Below are 25,770 nucleotides of genomic sequence, written 5' to 3'. Positions count from 1 at the left end.
AAAAAAAAAAAAATGCTGGTGAGAGTGCGAGGTGCCTAGGCAGAGGCAAAGGACAAAGGAACATTTATTTATTATGTATACAGTACTCTGCCTGCATGTATCCCTGCAGGCCAGGAGAGGGCACCAAATCTCATTACAGATGGTTGTGAGCCATCATGTGGTTGCTGGGAATTGAACTCAGGACTTTGGAAGAGCAGGCAGAGCTCTTAACCACTGAGCCATCTCTCCAGCCCCCAGAGTGCTAGCATTTTTATGCCAGTTCTGAGTCCAAATGTCTGCTGGGTAATGCTAGGGGACACACCTGTGTGAGGAGCAGATCTTTCATGAGTCCTTCGTTCCTGTCTGTCTGTCTGACTGTTCTCTGTGCTGTACCAGAACCTGAAGCTGTGGTCTGTCCCCCTGTAGCGCAGTTCTTTGGCATTTGGGTGTCTCGGCCTATTAGCCCGCGTTAATCACCGCGTTAATATCAGGAGAGTGTGATGTGAGGCTCCAAATGAAGAACATTGTGGAGGAGCCCTAGAGCCCTGGCTGTCCTTCCCTGCCACTTTCAGCCCAAGTGCCCTTGAGCAAGCCCTCCTACCAGGCCCACGAGCCAGGCTGTGGGGACTCTGATGGGGCCTGACTGGCCATTGTGACTGTAGCTCATGCCAAGGCACCCTGATGTGAGAGCCTGGACCAGCGTGGTGGAGGCTGAGAAAGCTGGGGCGTGAGCAATCCGCACAGGGCTGTGCCAGTCTGCAGAGCGGATGGACGACTGGGTGCACTTGCATACGTGGGGTGAGCTGTAGCTAGCCTGAACCATGCTGTCCCCTCTCGTGTGCAGAGCAGCAAGATGGGCATGGAGGCTGTGATGGCCCTGCTGGAGGCCACACCTGACACACCGGCCTGTGTGGTCAGCCTCTCCGGGAACCAGTCTGTGCGGCTACCTCTCATGGAGTGTGTGCAAGTGGTGAGTGCTGCCGTCCTTCCAGGGCCTCCGTCCAAGTCCTCTGCTTCTGTGTATATTAGAGGGTGGGACACAGGGGTTGCAGTGGGGGAGGAAGGGGTTTCTGGGCTTCAGAAAGCAAGGAGAAGCTGGTTAGAGGGAAGTCTGGAAATGGGCATGTATACTCCGGGAGCAGGGACAGCGAGACCTCAGCTTCTTGGGGGCGGTGGCATTGGGTAAGTAACTAGGTATTTGGGGTTATGGTGGGAAGAAGAAGGATGGAATACTGGGTACAGCTCTGGCAGGTTGGGGGGTGGTCATTAGGGTAGCCAGAGCAGGGACCCTAGGGTGGAACACACATAAAAGCAAAAGGACTGTGAGGCCATGCTGGGAGATGCTGACTTTGCCTCTGTGGCTGGGGGCAGGTAGACAGGGTACACTAGGAATGCTGGAGGCAGCGGGGAGGCTTGGTCCTGATCCTCTTAGGAAATCTACCATGCCCGGCCCTGCTTCAGGCCATGCTAGGTACTGGTTATATGTCTGAGGGGTGGGGTGGGGAATCCTCCCATTCCCAGGGCTCTCCAGGCTCTGAGGGGTTTGAGGCACAGTGAAGCACGTGACTGGTTTGTCCCTAGTAGGGGAGGACTCATGTCTGGGGTCAGGTGGGCCTCTTGGGCTTCCTGAAAACTGGGCTTAGGACATGAAGGTGTTGGCTAGAGCCCCTTCTCAAGCCCGGCAGTCTGGGTGTGTGTGTGCAGTCTGACCTCTGTGACCACCCAGCTCCCTTTTCTCTTTAAGACGAAGGAAGTACAAAAGGCCATGGATGAGAAGAGGTTCGACGAGGCCATTCAGCTCCGTGGCAGGTAAGGGTAGCTAGCCTTTAGGGCAGTGGGGAGGTGGGGGTGAGCCTGGACCTGCATTTGCTGACAGTGCGTTGCACGCACTGGGCCCCGCTCCCCTCGGCACGCTGCGCTAGTACCCACTGTTGGAGGAGCTTAGGGGAGGGTAGTGCCTGTGATGGCGGTGCCAACTGTGAGGTGTGGGGCTGCTGTGCCAGGGAGGGACCTACAGGGTGTAGGTGCTGGGGGGGGGGGGTAGTACTGCAGGATGGACAGAGGTCATGGCCAGCTTTGGATGTGCTCTACTGGAGGACAGGGAGGGCCAGCAGGTATGCAGACTCTAGTTCTTGGTGGCATGAGGTGCCACCTCCTACAGGCACCTGGCCCCACAGATTCTGGCCGAATGCCCAGGCCAGGGCCTTTGTCAGACGCACATGAGTGCCTGTGCCCTGCTCTGACTGTTGAGCTGTTGGTCCCATGCCTCCCTGAGTTCATGGCTGTGTGCTGCTGCAGGGATGATGTGGGGCTGTGGGTGGGCTTCATCGTCTCCTTCCTTTCTAGGAGCTTCGAGAACAACTGGAAAATTTACAAGCTCCTTGCTCACCAGAAGATCTCTAAGGAGAAGGTAAGGAAAAGGGTGGAGCCCATCTTCCGCTTCCTCCTGCCCCACTGCTACCCTGCCTCATGGGGAGCCGAGTTCCAAGTCTGGGGCTGGGGTGTGGCTGGCTAGGGTTCCATCTGTCGTTTCTGTTTTTCCCTGAAGTCCAATTTCTCCCTGGCCATCCTGAACGTGGGAGCGCCTGCTGCTGGCATGAATGCAGCTGTGCGTTCAGCCGTGCGCACCGGCATCTCCGAGGGACACACGGTGTATGTCGTGCATGATGGTTTCGAAGGCCTGGCCAAAGGTCAGGTAGGTGTCCTGGTGATGCAGGTGATGGCTGGGGCCCTGGACTCAGCCACTCACATTCAGAGATCTGAAGGGTGTTGTTGGATGTGTAAGTACAACAGTCCTTCCTGTTCAGGGACGTGAAGAAAGCTGATAGTCCCTGGGGAGGGGCTGGCTGCCCTGGGAGTGGAAACTATGGCACTCTGTCCTCTTAGTCAGCCCTGAGACCCAGACCCCTGCTTTGAAGAGATGCCAGCACTGACAGAGTGTGTCCCCTACCTGAGGGGTCACACTGGGCTACCTTCCTGAAGCCATGTTTTTCCTGGCAGGTGGAAGAAGTGAGCTGGCATGATGTGGCAGGCTGGCTGGGGCGCGGTGGCTCAGTGCTGGGGACCAAGAGGTGAGTAGCTGCTTCCTAGATGGTGTGCAGCCTTGTTGATGGGGCAGGTAGAGACTGGTCCTGAAGTTGGGAGTTGGCCCCTTGGGGCTATAGCCCTAGGTGAGCCAGGTAGAGGGCACTGCCCAGTTTCTCATGCCTGCCCTGCAGTGTGGGGACCCGGTAGGAAGGCAGCTGGAGGAGATGCGTCCCTTATGAGAGATGGGTTGTTCCTTCTGGCTGTGGCTGTGGTTTTTATCTCAAGGTCTGGTGGTCTTAGAATGGGTTCAAGAATTGGCGTGGGGGGCTGGAGAGATGGCTCAGTGGTTAAGAACACCGCCTGCTCTTCCAAAGGTCCTGAGTTCAATTCCCAGCAACCACATGGTGGCTCACAACCATCTGTAATTAGATCTGGTGCCCTCTTCTGGCCTGCAGGCAGAGTACTGAGAATACTGTATACATAATAAATAAATAAATAAATCTTTAAAAAAAAAAAGGATCGGCATGGGGTGGTGTGGTCACTTTGTGTGGTGGTGGGAAGTTGTCCAGTCCAAGTCTGTGGAGCTACAAAGGCTGGAGAAAGCGTCCCTTCCTGTTACCAACCTCAGCCAGAAGGGACACCCAGAGTAGGCTGCCAGGCAGAGGGTTGGCTATGGCTAGCCAATGCCCAGTGAGGTTGTTGAGTGAGTACCCAGGCCTCTCATGCTGGCCCCCAAATCTCCCACATTGAGCCTCACTGAGGGGCCCTTTGGTGACTGATCTCCGACTCTGGGGAAGGCCAAGCCGCGTATTTTCTGAGGTGAACCCACTCTTGTTTTGGTGAGCTGCATGCCCCTCTCCAGGCTGATGTATCTCCAACCACAGGACGCTACCCAAGCTCCACCTGGAAGCCATTGTGGAGAACCTCCGCGCCTACAACATTCACGCCCTGCTGGTTATTGGTGGCTTTGAGGTGAGGCTTCTTTTCTCATCTCGGGTCGCTGTGGATGCTGCTGTACCCTAGGGCTGGAAGTGCGACCTCCAACATGGGCCTTGGGTTGGGGCAGCCAAAGGGTCAAAGCTGTCGTGTGTAGGGTTGGGGCTGGAGTTTTTACCTTCTGAAGTACAGTTAGCCTAGTGCTAGGAAATCACGAGGGAGACGGGAAATAGAAGGCCTAGGAAAGGAGGTAGAGAGGAGAGGAGGAGGGACGAGGCCTGGGGGAGGTGCATTGATGCCGTGCCTCGGTGCTTGGTAAGTCCTTGCCAAATGATAAACGTGAACGCTGGGTAGGATCCTGATTTTCTGGTAGTACTAGTGTCTCTAGACAGCTTCAGGCCTCCATCCAGCTCTCAGGTGGGAGTAGACCTTGCCAACCTAGGATCAGATATAGCCATCAATGGGAGCAGGGCAAGATGGCTCCCTAGCCCTGGGGGAACCCTGCCTCATCCCGCTCCGCTCCCTGCCTCCCTTCCCTTTCTGCCCCGCAGGCCTACGAGGGTGTGCTGCAGCTGGTGGAGGCACGGGGGCGCTATGAGGAGCTCTGCATCGTCATGTGTGTCATTCCGGCCACCATCAGCAACAATGTGCCCGGCACTGACTTCAGCCTGGGTTCAGACACAGCCGTCAACGCTGCCATGGAGGTGAGGTGTCCTGGAGAGTCCAGTCAGGCCATGGGTGGGTGGCTTCGTGGCTCCCCTAGCCCCTGCCCATGGGATAACAGTGATAACCAAAAGTGGTTCTTCACTGCTGTCTGCACCCCCAGGGGGCAGGCACCCCAACTGTGAGCCCCTGAATCTGTGCACACCCAGTAGAGGTGGCCCAGGCCCTGTCCTATCCAGCTGTCATGGGTATTGTGGGAGCCGTTGGTACTGGGTACAATTTTTGCCACCTTGTAACCCTGTCATGGGTCCTGTATAACAGTGTCCTATGGTCCGTAGAAGGGAGAAGGATGGTCATAGAGGATTTTATCTGTCCTCCCTGCCCTTTTGCTTTTGAGTAAAGGTCTCATTCTATAGTCTAGGCTGGATTAGAACTCACTAGTTCTAGCTAAACCTCCCAACTACTGGGATTATAGTAGTTAGCTGCCATGCTGGGCTCTGACCGCTCCCTTGATCCCTCCAGAGTTGTGACCGCATCAAGCAGTCAGCCTCGGGGACAAAGCGTCGGGTGTTCATCGTGGAGACCATGGGGGGCTACTGCGGCTACCTAGCCACGGTGACAGGCATTGCCGTGGGTGCTGATGCTGCCTACGTCTTTGAGGACCCTTTCAACATTCATGACTTAAAGGTGAGCCTGGTCCCGCTCTTCTGTTCTGCAGTTACCGGTGAATTTGGCCAGGCCCCTCCTGAGACAGAAGCAGACGGCTCAGGATGGGAGTCACTGCATGAGCGACAGCATTCACCTTTTGGGAGTCGTGTGGTGTCTCAGCCTCCTTGCCTCACCCTCCCACTGAGGCGTCTGGGTCCCACGTACCCTGCTTTTCACTCATCACTCACTTCCTCTCCTTCCCAGGCCAACGTGGAGCATATGACAGAGAAGATGAAGACAGACATCCAGAGGGGCCTGGTGCTCCGGTGAGGCTGCTGCGGGTGCTGGGCAGGCAGGGCACAGAGCCTGGGAGTTGCCACCCTCCTCACCTATCCCACTCCGTGTGCCTGGCCTGGGGAACCCGGACCTGGGGCAGCCTCGAGCGCCTTGTGTGCCTCCATAGGAACGAGAAATGCCACGAACACTACACCACGGAGTTCCTGTACAACCTGTACTCCTCGGAAGGCAGGGGCGTGTTTGACTGCAGGACTAACGTGCTGGGCCACCTGCAGCAGGTACAACTCCGAGGGTGGTCCCCCGGCCCCAGCAGGGTTCCCATCTCCATCCCCGTGTTCTTCTCTGGGGGTCCTGGGAGGACCCAGGAGAGAGAGAGAGTGTGTTCTTCATGTATGCCCCGAGCATTTCATTCTCAGCACTCTGGGTGAAGAATGTTCTCATCCCTCCTTCATGGAGAGAAGACTGTGGGGCTGAGACCCAAGCCTGGCACTTGGGCCCTGGGCTGAGCCCTCATTTTCTGGGAGGTGACCCAAGCTTCTGCCATCCCGTTAGGTCCTCCTGGCCTAATCCCTCACCTACTAAATAAACCCTATTGGCTCGTGCTGGCTTTCAGGAGGCCTGGGGTCGGGCTGTTTGCCTATGGATCCTGAGTCCCAGGGGTCATTTCTGGTCTCTGGAATGGAATGGCTTCTAGGCTGCACTTTAAGACCCTCCATGTTATAGGAAGAGGCCTGATGGCAAGAGGTCAGAAGTGGTCATGCTTGCTGCAAGAACACAAGGAGACAGTCACGGCTCATGTGCTGGCTTAGGGCCCCCTTTGTGTCCAGTTTCCTTTGGGGCTTGGCTAGCTCCAGGGATAAAGTTTTGCCTGTGTTTCTAGGGTGGTGCTCCAACCCCCTTCGACCGGAACTACGGAACCAAACTGGGGGTGAAGGCCATGCTGTGGATGTCGGAGAAGCTGCGGGATGTCTACCGTAAAGGTAGGTGGGGTGATCTGGCCCGACATGGCTCTATGAGGGTCTCTGGGGGCATGGCCTTGCCCACTGCATGTCTGTCTCCATAGGACGGGTGTTCGCCAATGCTCCGGACTCGGCCTGTGTGATCGGCCTGCGGAAGAAGGTGGTGGCCTTCAGTCCGGTCACAGAGCTCAAGAAAGACACTGATTTTGAGTAAGTCCTTTTGGAGCTGCATGGGGAAGGGAGGATCCCAGGAGGCCCAGAACGTCCCTGGACAGGACCCTTGTCAGACTTTAAAGGGCAGGAGTCTTGTCAGGGTGTTCTAAGACCAAAGCGGGGCCGTCTGGGAGGGTCTGTGATGAGCAGGCTGGTTAGCCTGTGGCTCTTGTACCTGGCTCCACCTCAGCAGCATCCCCCCACCCCCGGCCAGAGGAATGGGGTGCCCAGATGTGTCCCATATGCCGCCCTGGTCACAATAACACTGGGATTATGGGACTGCGGGGTTCAGCTTCTCATCTGTCTACCCAGGCACCGCATGCCACGGGAGCAGTGGTGGCTGAATCTGCGGCTGATGCTGAAGATGCTGGCACACTACCGCATCAGCATGGCAGACTACGTGTCTGGGGAGCTGGAGCACGTCACACGCCGCACCTTGAGCATAGACAAAGGTTTCTGAGGCCACCGTCACCACCTTTCCTGCTTTCCCTGACTCTCTCCCTTCCAGTGCCAGCCACGGATCGCAGCACTGAGGGGAGCTCACAAGGAACTCAAAGCCGACGGCTGGAGGATGGGGGTCTAGAGTGCTGCCCTGGGCCTTCGCTCCCCTAGCCGCCTCCAGGACAGAGCACCCGGGAGCCCTCACCTTCCAGCCCCGGCTGGGCAGACCCACATTGCCTCTCCCTCACTGGTCAGCTGGCTGCCTCTCACATACTTTTTTATTTTAGAAATAAAGTCACCTGACTAGAGCCTGCTTACCTGGGCAGCATGGCCTGAGGAGTCCAGGGAGAGGGTTGTCAGGACCCATGTGCTATTATGTAAGATCAGATGGTAGGGGACCCCCCCTAGGTGGGGCACTAAAAAGGGCCAAGAAGAGTTACAGAGCCTGGTGTGGACCCCACACCTGCCCCCCGAATAGCTGGGGTCTCAGGCTGTGGACAGTGGACCCTGGGTCTGGAGGGGAGATTGTCACTGTCAGTATAGTGTTCCTGGCTGGCTGCTGACCTCCAGGCGGTTCTTGGGGCCTACAGGCTGGCTCCTTGGAGAAGCCTGTGAAGGTCAGAGCCCTGGCTACTCCCCACTGCAGGTCCTGCTCCAATCCACTGGCCAGGGTTTCTGTGTGAGCCACTGCTAGGTTCATTCATTCCCTGGAACGGCTGGATGTTTACAGTAGATGGAGGCTGTTCTCCTGCCTGAGGATATGGAGGTCAAGGGTTGTGGTTTTGGCTTTGTGGGCCTCTTGGCCACATCGGTATGGAGGTTGCCCTGGGTAAGGGTCTCCCTATGGGCCTGGACTTTTCAGGCAGTTTTAGGAACCAGATGAATTGCCAGGGCTTCCCCCTTGGCTTCCTTAGTCCCAACTTAAAGGGCAGTAGGTCTGGCTGGACGAGTGAGGCCAACACAAGGACAAGCACTCACATAAATGGCTGCTACTTCATAGCCTCTGGTTCCCATGCTGCTCTTTCCCATACATTGGCCCCCAGAGGACAGACCACAGTGGAGCAGGGCCTCCCTCTGGTGCCCAGGGTACTGGGGATGGCAACAGTGACTTGATGCCCAGAGCTGGCCAGGCCTTTGTCACTGTTGAGTGATTTCTGGGTCTTGAGACCCCTGAATAAATCTTAGGGTGATCAGGGAACCTTAGGAAGCATTCCCCAAAGCTTGACAGCCGACAGGCTTACCCATTGCACTAGCCCCCTGCAGCCCTGCTTGGTGGCAGGCCACAGTGTTCCCGAGTCACCATGTCACACTGTTTCACATACATGGACTCAGAACCCAACATGAGGAGCAATAGGAAAGCACCTTGCAATTCTTCCAGTAGCATAATAATATCTAAGCCCTTGCCCCAGCAGCCATCAAGAGTCCCCACCATCCTGCGGCCTCGCATCCTGATGTCATCTAGTCTGATGACATGAACTGGGTGATCCCGCCTATTGAATGTCTGACCCTTGTGAAGACTAAACAGGGTCGGGGTCAATGGAGCATGCTACATCAATGACTTGGCTGAGATAGGCAGGTTCTTTCCAACCCTGCCAGCTTGCCCAGCCCAAGAAGGGGCAGCATCTGTGAGGGCGTCATTCCCTAAGGCTATGCTCAGTGGCTGCCCACTCTACATAGCTGCTGCTGTTTGCAGCTTTGCACAGTAGAGGACCGACCTCTCTTCCTAATGGGTGTTCTCCTTTTGCAGCGGTTGTATGGGATGACCCAAGTACAGAGTAAGAGTGGACCTTCCAGGGAAGGTCTGAGACCAGGCCTGGTCATGGAACTCAGGGGTGCTGGTCACAGACTCTCAACAGACAGGAAAGACTGCAGCATGTCTTTGATGTCATGATGCTCTGCTCAAAGTGCTGCATGGATGCAGGTGCTGCTGGGCAAGCACGCAACTGAGATGCCAATGGTCGGCTCCATAGGTCACTGCAAAGCTGCTGTGGGTCTTTTTCCCAGGCAACATGCCAGCTGCCCCCCAAGAAGTCAGTGTCCTCAAGGCTGCTGGGAGTGGGGTCCAGGACCCTGGAGGATTTGTCTTGAGCACATGGCAACAAGGTCTGTATTATGGCCCTTGAGGAACAGAATCAATGGGATGTATATATACTGTAAAAGTGGGTTTGCCAGGCTGGTTTACACAAGTGGGCTGGGTGGCCCAGTAATAGCCATCTGCTTGTGGGAGAGGCTGAGAATCTGGTAGCTGTTAAATTCATGCCTGCATGTCTCAGCAGCCCCAAGCTGTTGTCGAGTGCCAGGAAGTTTCCTGGAAAGTCTCTGGTCTTCAGTTCACACTGGAAACTCAGAGATTCTGCTGTCACTACAGGAAGGTGACAGCACGAAGGGCTGGCAGGCAGCATTGCCTTTTCACTTGGACCACTTTATATCTGGGCTACCTGCTAGGGGGTGCTGCCACTCTGGAAATGGCCTGTAGACCATCATAAGGTTCTCCTGCTCCCCAGCTGACCAGTTTAGGAGTCCCTGCTGGGGGACACATGTGCTTGTCCCAGAGTCACCGTGAATATCCATTAACTGTTTACCGTGTTATCCCTCAGCAGGCTGTGGTTGGACACTTGCTCAGTCTGGGCATCTGCCACACAGTGGGGGTCTATAACATGGCATCACGGGCTGGAGAAGCAGACAGGACCTGTTTCACTCTGGTCACTGCCAGGTAGGGCCTGGTTCCTTCAGCATGGGACTCAGCTCTCGGTATGAAACTCCTGCCAGGTTCAATGTTTATCTGTTCAGCTGCATGGCAGCTTTGGTCCTGGTGACGGCAATGGCTTTAGGAGACACACAGGATACAGAGCAGCTACCTCTTTCCTGAGCTCTACTCTTTTAGGGGTGACACCTCCAGCCTCAGTTCTCCCTGTTGAGTTGGACAGGAGGTGCCCCACCCCTCTGATGCCAATTCCTGTTTTGCTCAAGGGGCTACACCTGGAACATTCAGAGTAGGGGCTGAAGGTCCGTTTGCTCAACTCCGAGTAGGGCCCCATGCTGTGCTGTAGCTTGTCCCCAGTCTGGGCAGAGAAGGCTGGAGTGGGCATCAGGGATTGGGGTCTTATCACAACTGGTACAGTTTGCCCATCCCTGAGGTATGCATGAGTGTGCCACAGGAGGAAGGAAAGCCAGAGTATTACAGGCATGTGGTATGGTTCAGGGAGTAACTGCTAGCATTTCCAGATTTTTATGTCCTGGAACATGGAATTGGACCAGGGACACAGATACTGATAGAAACAAGTTTATTAAGAGAGAAAGTACTCCCAAGATTGGAGGTGGACCAGAGGAGGAACAAGGTCTAATGGCCAGTGGTCCTGAACTTTCAGCATTAAGACCCTATAAGGTCAGCTATTGTATACAGTAGGCTTCTTGGGCTATGTCTGTACCATGGTGGTGGTCGTGGTTCCAGACTTTTTGCCCATTGTTCTATATACGCGACTATATAATATATATATATGCTAATCTTGATATCTTTCTTGGTTCTGTTCTCTTGTGGCAGGTGTAAGCTCACCCCAAGGCCCTCCTGCCTGGTGGGTAAGTTACAGGCCCTACCCCAGCTGTTCTAACAAAGACAGCTTTATTGATGGCATCCGACACCTCAGAATGCTGGGCACCTCTGGATGTCCCCAACAGTTACTCTACCCGAGTGACATCCCTCTCCTGAAGAAGAAATAAAATGGACAGTGTCTGCCCATCCTTGTCCTGAGAGGAATCCCTTCTCCTAGGCTACGATATCTAAGGACATCTGGGATACGGTGTCTTGTAAGACCATTTCAGGCCACCTCCCTGAGGACAGGCTTGAGACGGGGACACCAGGGCTCCCCCATAGCTGCTGAGAAACAGCATGGACCTTGAGGTCAAGGCCCTGCCTGTCACTGAGATGCTGGCTTCCAGCCCAAACAAAGTGCTTTATTGGAGGGTATGGCTCGTACAGTCCCCCTTGAGGAAGGGTCAGGCAGTGCCCAGATCCTCAAGGTCTCAGCTGTATGTATGGGACCATGTTGATGGGCAGCACCTCTGCCAGCCCTAGGCACAGGAGAGGGGTCTGCTCAGCTGGCAGTCCCTGTTCCTCCCTGGGTCTGGTGTTGGGAGCCCAGAGGGAGGCTTTTCAGGTTGAGCTGTGTTTCCACAGGATATAGGGTCCAGGTACTGGGGCATATGCAGTCACTCCATGTCCTTCTGGGGCTCCAGCCTGTGCAGCGCCTGTAGCCGGCTGCCCACAGTCTGCTGGACGGCCTCTAGCCCCTCTGTGTCCAGCTCCCGCAGCAGCAGCAAGATGGCAGTCAGGATGTTCTGGGGACAGAGAGGGTGACCTAGAGACTGCCTGGTGGCATCCTTTATAGGGTGACAGTCTCAGGACGAGGGGGCAGGCCTTCTAAGCAACAACATGGGAAGGTCACAGCACAGACACTGGATAACTGCCTCCCTGTCCAGTTCCTGCCAGTCTTAGGTCTGTGCCCTGACTTCAGATGGAGAAACTGAGCATAGAGGCTGGGGGCCCAGGACAGCTCAGTGTGGCATTCTCTCATACAAAGTGGTGAGAAAGAACGTTTCCAACCACAGACAAGAGGACGGCTGAGGGGCAGTACCAGTGGCTCACTGGGGGCTTGACCCCTGACCTCTACAGCACACTAAGGCCTCTGCAGACCCCTGTTTGTGTCCTTGCTCTACAGATGCTGGCCCCAGGGTGAGCAGCCGGAAGGTGGGCCTTTCTTTGCGGTGGGTGTGCCCATTCTAGCTGTGGGCCAGAGGATACCTGGTGGGTACCAGTAGACAAATGCCTTTGGCAATTCTCCATGGAGCCCTTGAGGACTTGGGAAGGAAAGGAAGACTGGGCACAGGCCTGCTCTTGGAGTTGAGTTTGACATGGGGGCAGCAGTGGAGAGGGAGGAATGCTGAGGGACAGTGACCTCGAGAGGTGGGGGCTCCAGCATGCTGGAGTGGGAAGCAGAACTGAGCCTCGTACTCGCCCCCCACTTCCTCCCTATGAGCCTACATCTGGCCCCATGTTCTGCTGTCTGGAGAAAGGGGGCGGTGGTCACTCACCCTACTTTTGTGACTCCTCAAGGCATCCCTCTGTGAGAAGGAAGGAGGATGGTCTCCAGCAGTCTGGCCTGGGGCTCTGCTGGTGAGAGGGAGACAGAGTGTGGCGGTCAGAGGGCTGCAGGCAACACCTGCGGTCAGAGGGCTGCAGGCAACACCTGCGGTCAGAGGGCTGCAGGCAACACCTGCGGTCAGGGGGCTGCAGGCAACACCTGCGGTCAGGGGGCTGCAGGCAACACCTGCGGTCAGGGGGCTGCAGGCAACACCTGCAGCCAGACCCCACTATGAAGACACCACGTTGCACTGGCAAGTGGTTCCAGTCCAGAGCAGCAGACAGGGGGCAGGCACCCTCAGTCTAGGCATTGTATAGTGGCATTGTATAGGAGCCCAGTGTACAGAACAGGGGCCCAGAGCTACAGGGAGCGGCTGCTTTGTGCCCAGGGCTCCCTGCCTACAATGCTTTCCACCCAGGGCTTCAGGGAAGGCATTGCCACGGAAATGACCCTGGCAGGAGTCAGAGCAGAAGAATGGCCTGTGGTCACTCCCAGAGTTCATCTCCAGTGCTGTCCGCAGATGGGAAACAGCAGGCTGCATCTGCCACGTGGAACTCAGCTGTGGTTCCTCTAAAGAACTCACAGCCTTCCTCCTGTGCCATTCTGACCAAGCCTAGTCACAACAAGCAGCAGAATGCCCACATTGAAGGCCATTCTGGCTCTGCATTACCCTTCCTCCCCGGGGCCACCGGCACTGTGTTGAGCTCACTTCCCTCCCCAGGAGACAGGAAGCTTCCTCATGGCCTGAGGATACCCCTGGAAGTAAAGGTCTTGATCCCTGGCAGGCTCTCTCACTCTGTTTCCTCTGTGTAGCTCAGCAGGCCGGGGCTGGTCTCAGTTGTCGAGCTGACAGAGCTGAGGGTGTAGGAGGGCTTGGGACAGCCATTGCCTGCACCCTCTCTGTCTGGGGCAGCAGTGATCTCATCTCCCTCCATCAGTGCGCGAGTCAGCTCTTCCTCGGTCACCGCTTGGGGAGAAGGACAGAAAGGTAAGGGTGTCAGCATCACAGGCCTGTGCTGCACAGCTCCACACAGCTCTGGCCTCCTCGGGGCTTCAGCACGCCTGCTGCTGTGTGTGTGTGTGTGGGGGGGGGGGCTGTCCCTGTGGAGAGTCACTTCTGCTCCTTCTGCTCCCCAATCCCAGAACGTGTATGACACTTGGCAGAAGGGCAGGGGGTGCTTGTGAACCTCAGGTCTAGCATCTTCTAAGAGGAAACCCCAAGTACAGATAAATCTGCATGGTGCTAGGGTTGGGTTCAGGCCTTGCACATGCTAACAGGCTCTCTGCCATTTCTCTGGAAATGAATGACTACATTTCCAGTCCCTAAAACAAATCTGAAAAAGAATGGGCTTTCCATATTAACTTCATCATTCTTGCTCATTAAGTGTCTGGGAGAAAGCAATTACATGTGAGCATCAGAAACTGCTGCTAAGAGCATAAAGCCCTGGTGTCAGCAAGCTGGACCCTGCCAAGAGCCCATAGCAGGGCTCCCCACCATGATAGAGGGGGCATGCAGGCACAGCATAGGTGGGCATGGTGTGGGGGGCAGTGGGGGTCTCCTCCACCTGGCTCCAGAGGCCTGGCTGCCAGTGCAGCTGAGCCCACACCATGCTGCCCAGTCACGCCACTGCAAACCCTCCCCATGGCACACAGATTCTCCTCACAGAGTGAGGCAAAAGGAGGAGAGACTGTTGAGGCACCCAAGTCCAAGTGGGCTTGACAGACAGGAGCCTGTGCTAAATGCTGCAATGATATATCGGAAAGGGGACACTCACACACGGGCTGCTTCTGATGACACTATGTGGCGGGCATAAGCCCATTTCCGCAAGCTGGGAGTTGCAGAAGACAGAGAGGCGAGGTGCCTGGGAAGCCCCAGAATGGGGACCATCTCATTCGCCAGTGGGTGGACACGCCAGACCCTACCTTGGTTGTCTAGCTTCTGCAGGTGGGGCAGGTTGCGCAGCACAGTCATGCGGTAGAGGTGCGGGCTGGTGCCGCAGCACGGGTTCTCGGCCAGCCACAGCACCCTGAGGTGTGGTAGATCCTTCAGGTAGAACAGCTCATCCAGACTGGGGATACGGTTCCTCCTCAGGTACAGCTCGCTCAGGCGTCGGCAGCCACGTACAGGTTCCAGGGTGGAGACACTGTTGACACTGTGGGACCAGCACACTGTTAGGAACCCAAACAATCTGGATCGCCATAGACCAGGACCCTCTGCCTGTGTGGGTCTGCCTGTCATGAGTACCAGTGAGAGGTTTTGGCCTTAGAAATGGGTCAAAACCAAGTAAGTCATGGCTGGGGAAGAGGGACCCTTAGGAGGGGTCCCTGAACTTGAGGCACCATGTGGGCAGCTCCTTGGCCTAAAGGTCTACATTCTCATGGAATCACTGTGGCAGACGGGGTGCTTCACCCTCATTTGTAGGTGACACTGAGTCCCCAAGAGACAGACTTAACCCTCAGCAGGCACAGCTAAAACTCGGCAACAATGCCCACAAGCCCTACATCACATGCAAAGCAGTTCTGGCTTCCAGAATCTAGGCTAAAGACAGACAGGATTTTAGGGTGATTTCCATCCTGTAGGAAAGGGAATACAATGCAGAACCCCCAAAGTCCTTACCCACACACCAGATCTTTACAAACGTTCTACCGCCCAGCGCTAGGGCCTGGCCTGCTGCGCTAACCCACCCATGCTCCCTCCTGCAAGGCTGCTCTGACATGTTAACATGCTCTAGGAAAGAACACTGGCAGGCAGTAGGGGCCGTAAGTATCAGTCCTATCTTAGGTCCCAGAATGCTCACAGGGGGAATCTAGGGATGGAGGAACTCCTAGAAGTGATAGAATCAGGAAGGCGGAGGAGAGAGGGCACTGGAAGGTTCTCGGGGACAGATGCGGCCACAGGGAGGACTGGCCTGGGTGGACCACTGTGAATTATTAGCAGGCTTGTCTAACCACGGCTACAAGCGCACAGATAACTTCCTGGGGCGGAGGTGAAAGGGCAAGCAGAGCGGAGCCTTTGAGAGGCCCAGGTAAGTCCTGAGAAAGCAGGTATGATTTGTAGGAAGGCCAGGCTCTTGTAGGCCCATTCCCCAACCCAGAAGCTGCTATCCTAGACTGTGCTGGGAATCTCCAGCTTTCTTATCTCCCCTGGGTCCCACAGGAGGGGCATGCAGCTCCCCACAGCTTCCATACCCCAGGGACTACGGTGACACAGGTTCAAGTACCTGAGTGTGATCACTTCCAGGCTGGGCATCTCGCGGCATATGGAAATCTAAGGAGGGAAGAGTGGGGTGGTGAGCTGGCAACCGTGTCCCGCTGGCACTTCTCAGGTCAGGGAGGACATCTGTCCTGGGTCCTAGCACCTGCACTCGTGGGGCCAAGGAGCGTAGCCTTGCACAAGCAGGGCGCTCAGAAGAATCAGCGCCTGCCGGTCTCTGCGGCCCAGACTGCCCTCACAGTGCTCTTCCCTGGGGTGGGTGTTTCCACCTGACCGGTTAAGACAGTTCTGGAGACAGAACATCGTTATATTCAATGCCCTCAAAGGACATCTGGCTGGGGAGCTTGGTCTCCTATGCCGCTATACAGAAAACTTTTTCTCTTGCTGCTGCTGAGGTGCAGGGAAAGGACAGACACCCTTCCTGCCAGTGGATCTGGGCCCAAGTCAGACACAACAGCAAGGAGGTTTTGGCTACAAGTCATTGTCGGATCTGCAGATCAGACCTGGGTGGTGGGCTCCACAGTCCCAGCTTGGTACACTGTCTAGTCTCTGCCTGCCACGGTGGGGGGGGGCGCATCCTGAAACCGGGCCATCTGACAGGAGGCCATGCAGAGAGCCTCTGAAGATGTCTGTGAGGGAAAAGCACCACCCAGGACTCCTCCAAGAGCAGAGCTTTGACTTGGCCCTCTTCTGTGTGGGTCCAGCAAGCGACAGGGCCCTGAACTGATGACCACAGATCTGTGACTTATCTATTCTTCTGAGGAAGAGGCATCTGGGAGATGACGGAGTCAAGGCAGAACTTACATCTGTGAGCTGGCTGCCCCTGGGGAAGAAAAGACGGGCATACTTTAACCTTGTTGAATGGAAATGACAATTGTCTATACCTCTAAAGATTCTATGATCTGAATGGCACAGTAAGGAATGCTGGGTACCCAGATAACAGGAGAGATATCACAAATGATTAGCTTGATTTCTGACCCTACTACACGCTTGGTATATGGGGGTTCTCTGTGTGCAGGACACACGATTTACTCCTCACAGATGCCCACAGCAGAAAACTGTTTCCTCTCACAGACATGTTCAAAGGCTGAGCATGCAGCTTATGAAGCAAGCTTCACAGGCCTGCAATGAAGCTGTTGTTTCTGCCCGCACAGAGGGAGTCCTGCCATGTTGGCTCAATAAAGAAAGGCATTATTGAAAACTCAGAAAACAAAAGGGACTGTGGTTCAACACCAGCTGTGCCAGGGCAGAGAAAAGCTTTTAATTAACCAAGTCCAGCCTTTCCAATAGCGTGCTGACCCCGAAAGGAACAAGGGGCTGATTTGTTGTGCCTCTTCTAGATGCTTTGGCCACAGTGTCCCCACCTGAGTCCCCAGAGAAACCTGTAGCTCTTTCACACCCCACGAACACAAACTCCTCCCGAAGCTCTGGTCTCTCAGTCTCAGCGTGACCCAACCATGCATCTGTGAGCGCACCCTTCCTAAAACATCTAAGTTCCAGGCTGTCTCAGACCTGGTCACCCTCTCCAGCATCTAGTGACCACGGAATCATGACTTTACAACTTCAATTCTCTCTTCCGGTAGACACACCACTATGCACCTTCGTTTTCAGATAGCAGCCGTACTCACAGAGGGTTAGTGGAAGCCCCTCGGCGAGACTAGAAGGAAATTCTAGCTATCAGGCGAGAGCCACAACTCCTCCGAGGCAATGGCCCCCGAGGTGGGCCTGCAACCTGGCTAGCTTGGGGCAGCAGGCGCCGCGGAGGGTACTGGGGAGGAAAGGGGCTCTGCTCCCTCCCGCGCCTGGCCGGCCTCACCAGCAGTTGAGCTTCCGCACGCTGTGCAGCTCCGAAGCTTTGGTTCGGGACAGGACCATTTTTCGCGTTAGCTTCATAGTGGCCGCAGGGCCGCGGACCCGGCCGCCCCCTTGTTGTACACTCAGCTAGCGGGAGAGGCCTTCGCCGCGGCGCGTTTCCAGGGGCGGGGCCCGAGTCTCCAGGGGTGGGGCCTGAGGTCCCATTGGTCGCTAGAAGAGAGGGTGGAACTGCACGGGAGCAATGGGACGGGCAGACTTCCGGGGCAGGAGGCTCCGCCCCGAGCCTTTGGCGGCACTCCGATCCTGCGCATGCGTGAGGCTCCCGGCTGTACTGCGTTTTGGACCTCCTGTCGCAAGGAGGTTGGCCCTCTGCTACACCTCCGGGCTGGGGGTGCTGAGAAGGCGCGGGTGTGCGAGACTCGGGACGCCAGGCCGGCCCCGGGGATATCGGGGAGGATGTAGCTGCGGCAGTGCAAGCCTGGCCGAGTTGGGAAGGATGACGGAGTCCTCGTGGAATATTCCCGCTAAACCCCTCCAGGGCCGCTTGCTTCGGATCCTCATCCCTCCCAGGGATGGAGGTCACCCTTGCGCCCTTGCCTATATCTGCGCGAGCCCAAACCAAGGATTTGAGTTACAAAACAGCTAACCCACCGCCAGGCTTTGGCTCATACTTGTAGTTGCTTCAGTCTGAGTCCGAGGCAGGAGGATTTGCCTGAGCCAAACAGTTCCTGGTGAGTTACAGAGTGAGACCTTGTCTTAAAAAACTAAAGCCCTGCAGAGGCAGGAGGATTTAAGAGCTTGAGGCTAGCCTGGTCTACAAGTGAGTTCCAGGACAGCCAGGGCCACACAGAGAAACCCTGTCTGGAACCCCTACCCCGTCCACCTCGCCCCCAAAAGGTCAGGGGGCGGAGATGGGGCTGGAGGGATCTTTCAGAACATTGCTTTTTCGGGGAACTCGGGTTTATTCCCATCACCTGCCTGGCCTCTCAAAACCTTCTGTAACTCTAGTTCCGGGAGATCTGACGCCCTCTTCTGGCCTCCGCGTGCACCAGACATCTCGCTTGCAAGCACGCCACACACATGCAGGGAAAAAAAATCTTTAAAAACAAAACCCAAACAGAAAATAGACTTTATGTTTTTGAAAGTCTCCCCACCCTATGCTTGTGATCTGTCAGAGTGCATCTCAGGTGATCCCAAATGAATGTTTTGTTTTGTGAAGCTGGCGCTGACTTTATTTTTAGGTCGAAAACTTCTATACCATCTCCCGGCCTACAGATTACACCAGGACAGGCATTGGGGACCTCGGGCCTTTCAGAGGTGACAAGCTGTACTCAATGAGTGTTTTTTAGGGCTTCCCTATGAACGCTTTTCCCATCTGACCACCCTGGCCTACTTTTACCAAAAACTGGTTTCAGGGGCTAGTAAAATGGTGAAGACGCTGGCTGGAACCCACAGTGGAAAGAGAGAGCAGACTCCCGAGGTTGATTTAGCTTCTGATCTGCACGTGTGTGTCATTAACCTCTCTAACAGTGAGGTCTGAGCTGAAAGATACAGAGAGCAACTCAGCCTAGCCAGTATGGTGGGAAGGTGTTTATAGGCTCAGTTTAGCTTAGGTCCTGTGGCCACACCAACAGAGGCTGTGCAAGAAACACACGGGTGATAGAAAGTGGCTGGAGTGGGCAGCTGATATTTGGGGTCAAGACTTGGAGGGGTGTCTGACAGGAGGAGCTGGGTATCTCCTACTCCCCTTTCTGTCCTGGGAGAGACCTAGGCCTAGGGAGGAGTTGTATCACATTGTACCAAATGCCGGTAAGGCTGATGGGAAAGTGTGGAGTTGCTACCCTGGTCAGCTTGGATTTGACTCCCCTAGTTCTTGCCTCCTTTACCTAGACAGAAGTGGTAAGGTGCAGGGGTGGTACAGGCAGAGAATGGGTCAGGCTGTGGTGGACCCTGGTTCTACAGCTTTTCCAGTCCTGGTATCTGACCCTTGCCTTGTTGATATCCCCACTGGGACTTCCCTGCAAAAAGGCTATTCCTGGAGACTCTTGGTAGGGGAAGGGACCAAGGAAAGGGGCCCTGCTGCAGAGTTCTGGCATCACAAAGTCTGACTGAAGCAGTGGAGGGCCTTGGCTTTCGGGGCTGTGGCTTTTCCTGCCCTGAGTGTTTAAGTCTCAAAGCCAGGACTGACAGGTGCCTACTTGACATAGCAAAGCCGATTTGGCCACCAGGTTCTCCCAGCATCCCTTGGTCCCTACCTGTTACAGTGTATGGCTGGCATACCCTGCCCCCTATCCTAATCTCTTCCAGCCCAGAGGCTGGGCTTCTCTTCCCCCAACTTCCCTTCTTTATATAATCCAGCCATTTTGGTTACCTGGCCTCTTTCATCTCCTCTCCTAGTCAGTCTCTTGGCCCAAGCCACCCATCTTGGTTATCGGCTTCTTCTCTGACTCTCCCTTTGTTTATGCTTTCCCTTTTCTCTGTAATAAACTTTCTCCTCCACCATACCTGGGAGCAGTTGTTTCCTTTGGTTTTTTTTTTTTTTAAATTTCTTTCTTTTTTTTTATTCATTGAGGAGTCATGGGCAACTGACCTAGACCCGTGCCCCCTTGAGTTCCCAAAGCACAGCACTGTCTCCCTGGAAGCTCCTGCTTCTCTTGGGGGAGGGGGTGGTTTCTCTGACATCTCTGGTTTGGGAAGACAGGAGGAGGGGGAGGTTTGTCATGCAGCCCCTAGGACTTCTGCAGACCATGTCCTATCTGGTGGCTGCTGAAGGACCTGCGGGTTAGTGGAAGGTCCTGATGGCTTCAACTGAGATCTGTAATGAAAGAGTCCTAAGCACATGGTTCTGGGGTGCCCTGCTGGGGTTCAGTTACGTTCCCAGAACTTCCTTTCCCCCAACAACTCTAGGCTAGGTTTAACCCAAAGAGAAGCAAACAGCAAATGTGTATGATCTGGAAGATGGAGGAACAGCATCAATGGCCACATGAAATGGTGTGGGAGGTTCTTCTGTCTATGTGTTGCTTTTATTGGTTAATGAATAGCGGCTCCTTGCAACAGGAAGGTCACTGTGGTGACGGGTAGAATATAATGGTGGTCCTTCTTACCCTGCAGCCAACAGTCTGTTCCCATGGCCATCTTGCATGCATACCCAGAATCACCCTGGCATCACTTGGTGCAAACTCAGAACAGAACCCTTTTGTCCTCCCTATCTGTCCGACCCTGCATCTACCGTTGGGGGGGGCACACTTGGCTCCCCAGATTCTGAAAGCACCCGTGCCCCACTTCAGGAGGGCTGCTAAGGGGCTTCCCTGAACCCTGCAATTTCTCGTCTCAGACTTCCACTTCCCTATGCTGGAACAATTGCGTAAAGTTTGGCACCTCTAACAAAAGTCTCATTTCGAATGCCGAGGAGCGTGTTTTCCTGCAAAGAACCTGGTGCCGACAGGAAAATAATCCCAACCCACTTAGTCTGAAAGTGACACACTGCCTCCCCGGCCTGAGAAGCTTGAGTAGTGGCTTCTTACCTCTGGTCAACCACAGCTCTCAGGTCATGGCCTCATCCTGTGTGCTACTGGCCTAAGGCCACTGTGGTTGGATTCTTGGTATGGAGTTGGCAGTTTCACATCTGTCAGGAAGAGTGCTTGGCCAAGTTCCTCAAGTTCACATTTGGGGCTGGCCCTGTCTGGGTCCTGTCCTGTCCCTGAGTTGGCTGTGCAATACCCCATCTGTAGTCGGTACTCCTTCCGGGGGATTGCACTGTTAGTGTCCTGGCTGCCAGGGGACCAGGCTGCTGCCAGCCTGGCATTGCTGGGCTCCTGCTTGGTTTCCTCAGCACTGAAACTTCTTCTTCTTTTTTTTTAATAAATATTTATTTATTTATTATGTATACAATATTCTCTCTGTGTGTATGTCTGCAGGCCAGAAGAGGGCACCAGATCTCATTACAGATGGTTGTGAGCCACCATGTGGTTGCTGGGAATTGAACTCAGGACCTTTGGAAGAGCAGGCAATGCTCTTAACCACTGAGCCATCTCTCCAGCCCAGCACTGGCACTTCTTGCTGCTGATGCCCCTCTCTGTGGAGCCAAGGCTCATCTTCTAGTGTCGTGTGGCTTTTCCTACAGAGACACAGGGCAATGACAATAGACAATTCTCAGTTCAGTCTGATGAACCAGTGAGATTGTTGGGGTTCATTACAGGGGCGTGGGTGGCCATTCACGAAAGCTGTGCCCATCAAACTTCCTGAACAAGTTTCAGGCAGAGGATGAACAAGTTTCAGAGAGTCTCCTTGGCAATTTAGCTGCTATCTGACCTTGGGGAGGGGCCTTGCCGGTCTTGTAACTTTCTGAGTTTCCTGAGCCTTGTGGGTTCCCTTCTGCTTTTCCAATCTCAGGAACCTCCCTTCTCCCTTAGTGAGCAAACATTTCAGTTCAGAGGAAACAACTGCACAACACCTGGGGGCCACCTCTCTTCTGCTTCCCAAGAAGAGGAATGTGGCTATTGTAAAACACCATGTTCATCAGATTAGCTGTGCCTGTTTGTAAGAGGCCATCAGGAGTAGTGTTGCTGACCACTGATGTTCTCTCTAGAAAGGGGGTGGGTGGGGAGGGCCACTGGACCCTCACCTGAGAGTCTAGCCCCTCCTCCTCCCAGTCATTTGTATCCTATATTTCTCTAGTTACATGAGGCCTTGTGGTCTTAGGGTGGGAGGGGATGTATTGATGGACTGGACGGCTGCTGGAGAAGCTATCAGTCCATGCTGAGTGAAGAGGTTACAGTGTTGCCGGGTGGCTTCTTTGCTGCTCCCCTCCCGGTCCCCACCACCAAGCTCTTACCTCTCTGTAAGTAATCCCAGCAGTGTCACTGGTTGCCCCAGGTGAACTTTGGTGGAATTGCACTTTGGCTTGAGGCTAGGACCATATTGCGGTGTGTGTGTGTGTGTGTGTGTGTGTGTGTGTGTGTGTGTGCAGTAACATTGTTTACATCTCCACAGGGAAGGAATTCTCCACATAGTGCCCCTCCTGTCTAGCCCTGCTCCTTCCTCCTCTGTCTTAATAGCCACCAAAAGATGGAACTCAGAGCCTAGCCCTGGGAAGTTACCAACAGAGGCCAGCAGAGGGCATCCTATCTCCTGGAACTGGAATTACAGGTGCTTGTAGAGCAGCCAAGTGGGTCCTGGGAACTGAACTGTGGTCTTCTGAAAGAGCAGCAAATGCTCTCGCTGTCTGAGCCAGCTCTCCAGCCCCACACAGCAGCTCTTTTCTGAATCAGAGGCCATCTCCGTTCTCAGTGGTTACACCTGCCAGGTACCTCTCATAAGAGGTACACACTGGAGGTCTTTTTGGCACTAATAGGCAGGGTGCCGGGGACCTCAATTACCTGTGCTGGCTCCTGCACTAGAGCCCAGGCTGGGGTTCCACAGGGCAGGCACCCACAGGGGATGTCTAGCAGCATCCAGCTGCCCCAGCTGTTCTTCTCTCCTCCCAGGACGGGTTCAGAACTTGCTGTGGAGCTTGACCTTCCTGGCCTCTCCCAACCCCAGTGTGAGGCATCCGTCTCAGAGGGAGGCAGGTACAGTGGATGATGCACATTGTCCTCTGCACACCATGCAGGGCTCCGTGTGTGCAGTTGTGAGTCCCACATACAGCAGGGATAACCTCATCACACACAGGTGTGTATTCGTGTCTTGTATCCATATGCTTTTTAAAGGTTTTTGTTTTTCATTTTTAAGATTTTTGTTAAAAGACTGTTTCATTGGATTTTATTTTTAACTATGTGTATGTGCCTATGTACGGGTATGTGCTGTTGACTTTTACTGAAAATGTCCTGTGACCTTTTGGGCCCTGGGGTCAATCCAGCTCTCAGGATGGCGTTGTGCTTGTGTTAGCAGTCAGCAGCCTGCAGTGAGTTGGGAGTTCCCAGGTGGCACCAACTGCTTGGCTCACAGCTCCCTGCAATGCCTTCTCACTGCTGAGTTTCACAAGCAGCCCTTTTGCTGAGATGTTTCTGGAATGCCAAGAACCTGTAGACTCCCTCGATGAAGGGAAGTGAGGATGTTCCCCACTCTCAAGCCTGATTCTCACTTCCAAATCTGGCACTCTTCCTGTTTTTTTTTTAATATAAAGTTTTATTGACATATAGCCATGCTCATTCACTAACACATCCTCTATGGCTGTGTTTCCTAGCACAACCACAAAAACACTGGGCCAGAGCAGCTACCGTGCTCTAGAGAGGAAGTGTAGGACTCCGGGCTCAGACCTCTTCTTCCACAGCCTCCTTCCTCGGTCCTGCTCCTCACTCGTGACAATGCAGGGAGCCATCAGATCACATTTCTGTGGTTTGCTTTTTGCTGTCCAAGCAGGGGCTTTTTGTCTTGGGCATAATGCCCATACCTTAAAAAACAACCCCTCCCCTGCAAAAAAAACCTTGAGCTGAAAATTTCTTTTGTCAGAATGGAGGCGACTCTCTGGCGAGATCATCATGTGCCGCATCCGAGTTTTATGGATGGTGCTCACTGTTTTTATGGATGCCATTGTGATGGCATCTCGTAAACTGTGATATGGCCTTCCTGTAACCTGTGGTTCTTCTCTAAAAGAGAAAGAACCACTTGGGGCCACACAGCACAGACACTTCATGGGAGATGTGAGGTTCACTGGCCCTTTCTCCTTAGATGATGTTCCCACAGCGGCCCTGGGCTACTTGGAACCAGAGGCCAGTCTGTTTGTCAGCTGGCCATGCTGCAATTACCGTCTTATGAAATATTAACTGCACATAGTTACTTCAGTTAATGAGATGTCTTAGGCAAGGAGCCTGGGTCTGTGTGCTGCCGGCATGGGGAGGAGGGTAGCCACTGCCTTACCTGTTACCTAGGTCTGGGCACGTCTCCTGGGAGTGGCAGCCACTCACTGAGCCAGGTTGCCAAGCTCTAGGAACACGGTAGTGGACAGGGAAGAGAGGTGGGTACCTGCACAGCAGGCAGCCTAGCAGGGCAGTCACAGCCCTGATAACCATGTGTACATTTGCCTGGTCTGTGAACCAGCCAGATGGGAGACCCAGCCAATGGGAGCGACCAGCTCCTCCCAGTGCAATTATTTCTAATAACATGTCGTAAAGAAGCTATCAAGTGTTGTCCTTGCAAATAGTGCATCTTTACCGTAACTCCATGGAGACTGGGGTGGCTCCGCAGAGGGGGAGATGGTGGGCAACCTCGGTGGTGAGCATCAGCAAGCTGTTTGGTGCAGTGATTCCCCTGCAGGCTTTACATCAGGCAGGGAAAGAACGGTCCACAAAGAGACAAGACTGAAACTCGGCTCAGCCCGATTTTATTGTAACTGGTATTGGACCAAGACTTCTAGGGTCTGGCCCAGATCATTTTACCTTAGCCATGCACACCATGGCTTACTTCAAGCATACCACACTGTTTGAAGAAAGTATTTAGACAACAATTAACTCAGTCCCAAGTACGCAACAATTTATGACATGTTTGCTTTGAGATTCCTTCCAAAGTCCATCTGGCTTCTTAAAAATGGGCACTGTTGACTCAGAGATAGTGCCCAAGGTTTAGGGTCTAGGAAGTTTTACTGAGGTAAACATAGTGCCGGTGGGTATCTGGATTGGCCTGGCCCTAGGATAACGCAGAAGTCACTTAGGCTGTTGTAATGCACTATCATGAGATTGGGTTTTATGGTCTAAAAGCAATGCTCAAGACTGAGGGAAGAAAGTCTTGATAAGTAAAACCATACATTCTGGGAGACAAGGCAGAGCCTGTCTCCTCCGACAGCAAAGGATCACCAGGTTGCATCAAGGGCATCATTCCTAGCGGTCCAGGAAGAGCAGCTACTCACCTCATTCCATTGAAGAGGCAAGAAGCTGTATGTCAAACTTTCCTTGCTTCACCTGTGCACAAGGCTCTTTGCCCTCTACAGGTTGGCTCACCTGGGGTGGCGAAGCCACAGGCCAGCTGTGGAGGGACCTTCAATAGTATATGCTTGAGTCAGGATCTGGATGGGGGACTCATACCCTGGGGAGGAGATGAGAGAGGAAGCTGCTGGCCAGACATGACTTCCTTGGGCAGATCACCCATCATGGGTCAATCCTCTTCACTTTCCCGGCACCGAGGCCGACGGCTTGGGAGTTCTGCCAGGCATTGCCTTCTGGTGTTGGGAATGGAGAACGCAGAGCGTGATTTAGGGATGAAAGAGTGGTTGAGGAAGTCACAGTTGGCATCTTAGAAGCCAGTGTGGTCCTTGTCACTCTCAAGAACCAGGCACGACACACGCCCACTGTGGGGTGGACATCTTTGGGTCCTAGAACCTCCTTGGTTGCAGGCTCAATTTGGGATTGATCCCTTGGGTTTGGGTTCTTCCTGTCTCCTCTGTTGTGTGACACATTTGGGGGTCTTGAAGCTGATGTTGCCCTTAGGTCCATTTTACTTCTATCTA

At 54.3% G+C, this 25,770-nt stretch overlaps 3 protein-coding genes across 5 annotated transcripts in view; 2 read left to right on the top strand and 1 right to left on the bottom strand.

Annotated features, from left to right (window-relative positions):
* The window catches only part of Pfkl (phosphofructokinase, liver type), a 22,455-nt gene extending 14,984 nt beyond the window's left edge, over positions 1–7,471 (top strand). The window contains exons 9-21 of the mRNA XM_005360263.3: positions 783–949; positions 1,724–1,788; positions 2,326–2,389; positions 2,528–2,674; positions 2,980–3,050; positions 3,891–3,978; positions 4,494–4,646; positions 5,128–5,292; positions 5,518–5,579; positions 5,717–5,828; positions 6,431–6,530; positions 6,614–6,719; positions 7,035–7,471. Of these exons, the coding sequence (XP_005360320.1) occupies positions 783–949; positions 1,724–1,788; positions 2,326–2,389; positions 2,528–2,674; positions 2,980–3,050; positions 3,891–3,978; positions 4,494–4,646; positions 5,128–5,292; positions 5,518–5,579; positions 5,717–5,828; positions 6,431–6,530; positions 6,614–6,719; positions 7,035–7,182 (1,448 nt within the window). The 3' untranslated portion in view covers positions 7,183–7,471. The remainder of the gene's footprint in view (positions 1–782; positions 950–1,723; positions 1,789–2,325; positions 2,390–2,527; positions 2,675–2,979; positions 3,051–3,890; positions 3,979–4,493; positions 4,647–5,127; positions 5,293–5,517; positions 5,580–5,716; positions 5,829–6,430; positions 6,531–6,613; positions 6,720–7,034) is intronic.
* A 3,622-nt stretch (positions 7,472–11,093) lies between these two features.
* On the bottom strand, positions 11,094–17,484 carry Cfap410 (cilia and flagella associated protein 410). Of its 2 annotated transcripts, none has more exons than XM_026785812.1 (7): positions 17,332–17,484; positions 16,320–16,338; positions 15,523–15,569; positions 14,225–14,454; positions 13,097–13,268; positions 12,252–12,330; positions 11,094–11,498 (listed from the first exon to the last, which is right to left on the bottom strand). In XM_026785812.1, the coding sequence occupies exons 1-7, from the start codon at positions 17,406–17,408 to the stop codon at positions 11,370–11,372; spliced, it is 753 nt and encodes a 250-aa protein (XP_026641613.1). In that variant the 5' UTR covers positions 17,409–17,484; the 3' UTR covers positions 11,094–11,369. The 2 variants fall into 2 exon arrangements, with proteins under 2 accessions (XP_026641613.1, XP_005360319.1); XM_005360262.2 differs by having other exon boundaries at positions 12,252–12,327.
* Positions 17,485–17,740: 256 nt separating this feature from the next.
* The window catches only part of Trpm2 (transient receptor potential cation channel subfamily M member 2), a 52,743-nt gene continuing 44,713 nt past the window's right edge, over positions 17,741–25,770 (top strand). Inside the window, exon 1 of one of the 2 annotated variants that reach the window (XM_026785637.1) lies at positions 17,741–18,061. The gene's annotated coding sequence lies outside the window, so the exon portion shown is untranslated. Of the gene's footprint in view, positions 18,062–22,843; positions 23,001–25,770 lie in introns of those variants that run through there. The other variant, XM_026785638.1, reaches the window with a different exon arrangement.

The sequence above is a fragment of the Microtus ochrogaster genome, linkage group LG2, assembly GCF_000317375.1.
Source record: "Microtus ochrogaster isolate Prairie Vole_2 linkage group LG2, MicOch1.0, whole genome shotgun sequence".
NCBI classification, from domain to species: domain Eukaryota; kingdom Metazoa; phylum Chordata; class Mammalia; order Rodentia; family Cricetidae; genus Microtus; species Microtus ochrogaster.
This window is presented reverse-complemented; position numbering and strand designations above follow the sequence as displayed.

Coding starts and splice junctions, on each gene's coding strand:
- Cfap410 (XM_026785812.1), bottom strand. CDS start 17,408: ATGAAGCTAACGCGAAAAATGGTCCTGTCCCGAACCAAAGCTTCGGAG. Junction 13,269..14,224: donor GCAGAAGCTAGACAACCAAG/GTAGGGTCTGGC, acceptor CTTCTCCCCAAG/CGGTGACCGAGGAAGAGCTG. Junction 12,331..13,096: donor AGCTACACAGAGGAAACAGA/GTGAGAGAGCCT, acceptor CCCTCTCACCAG/CAGAGCCCCAGGCCAGACTG.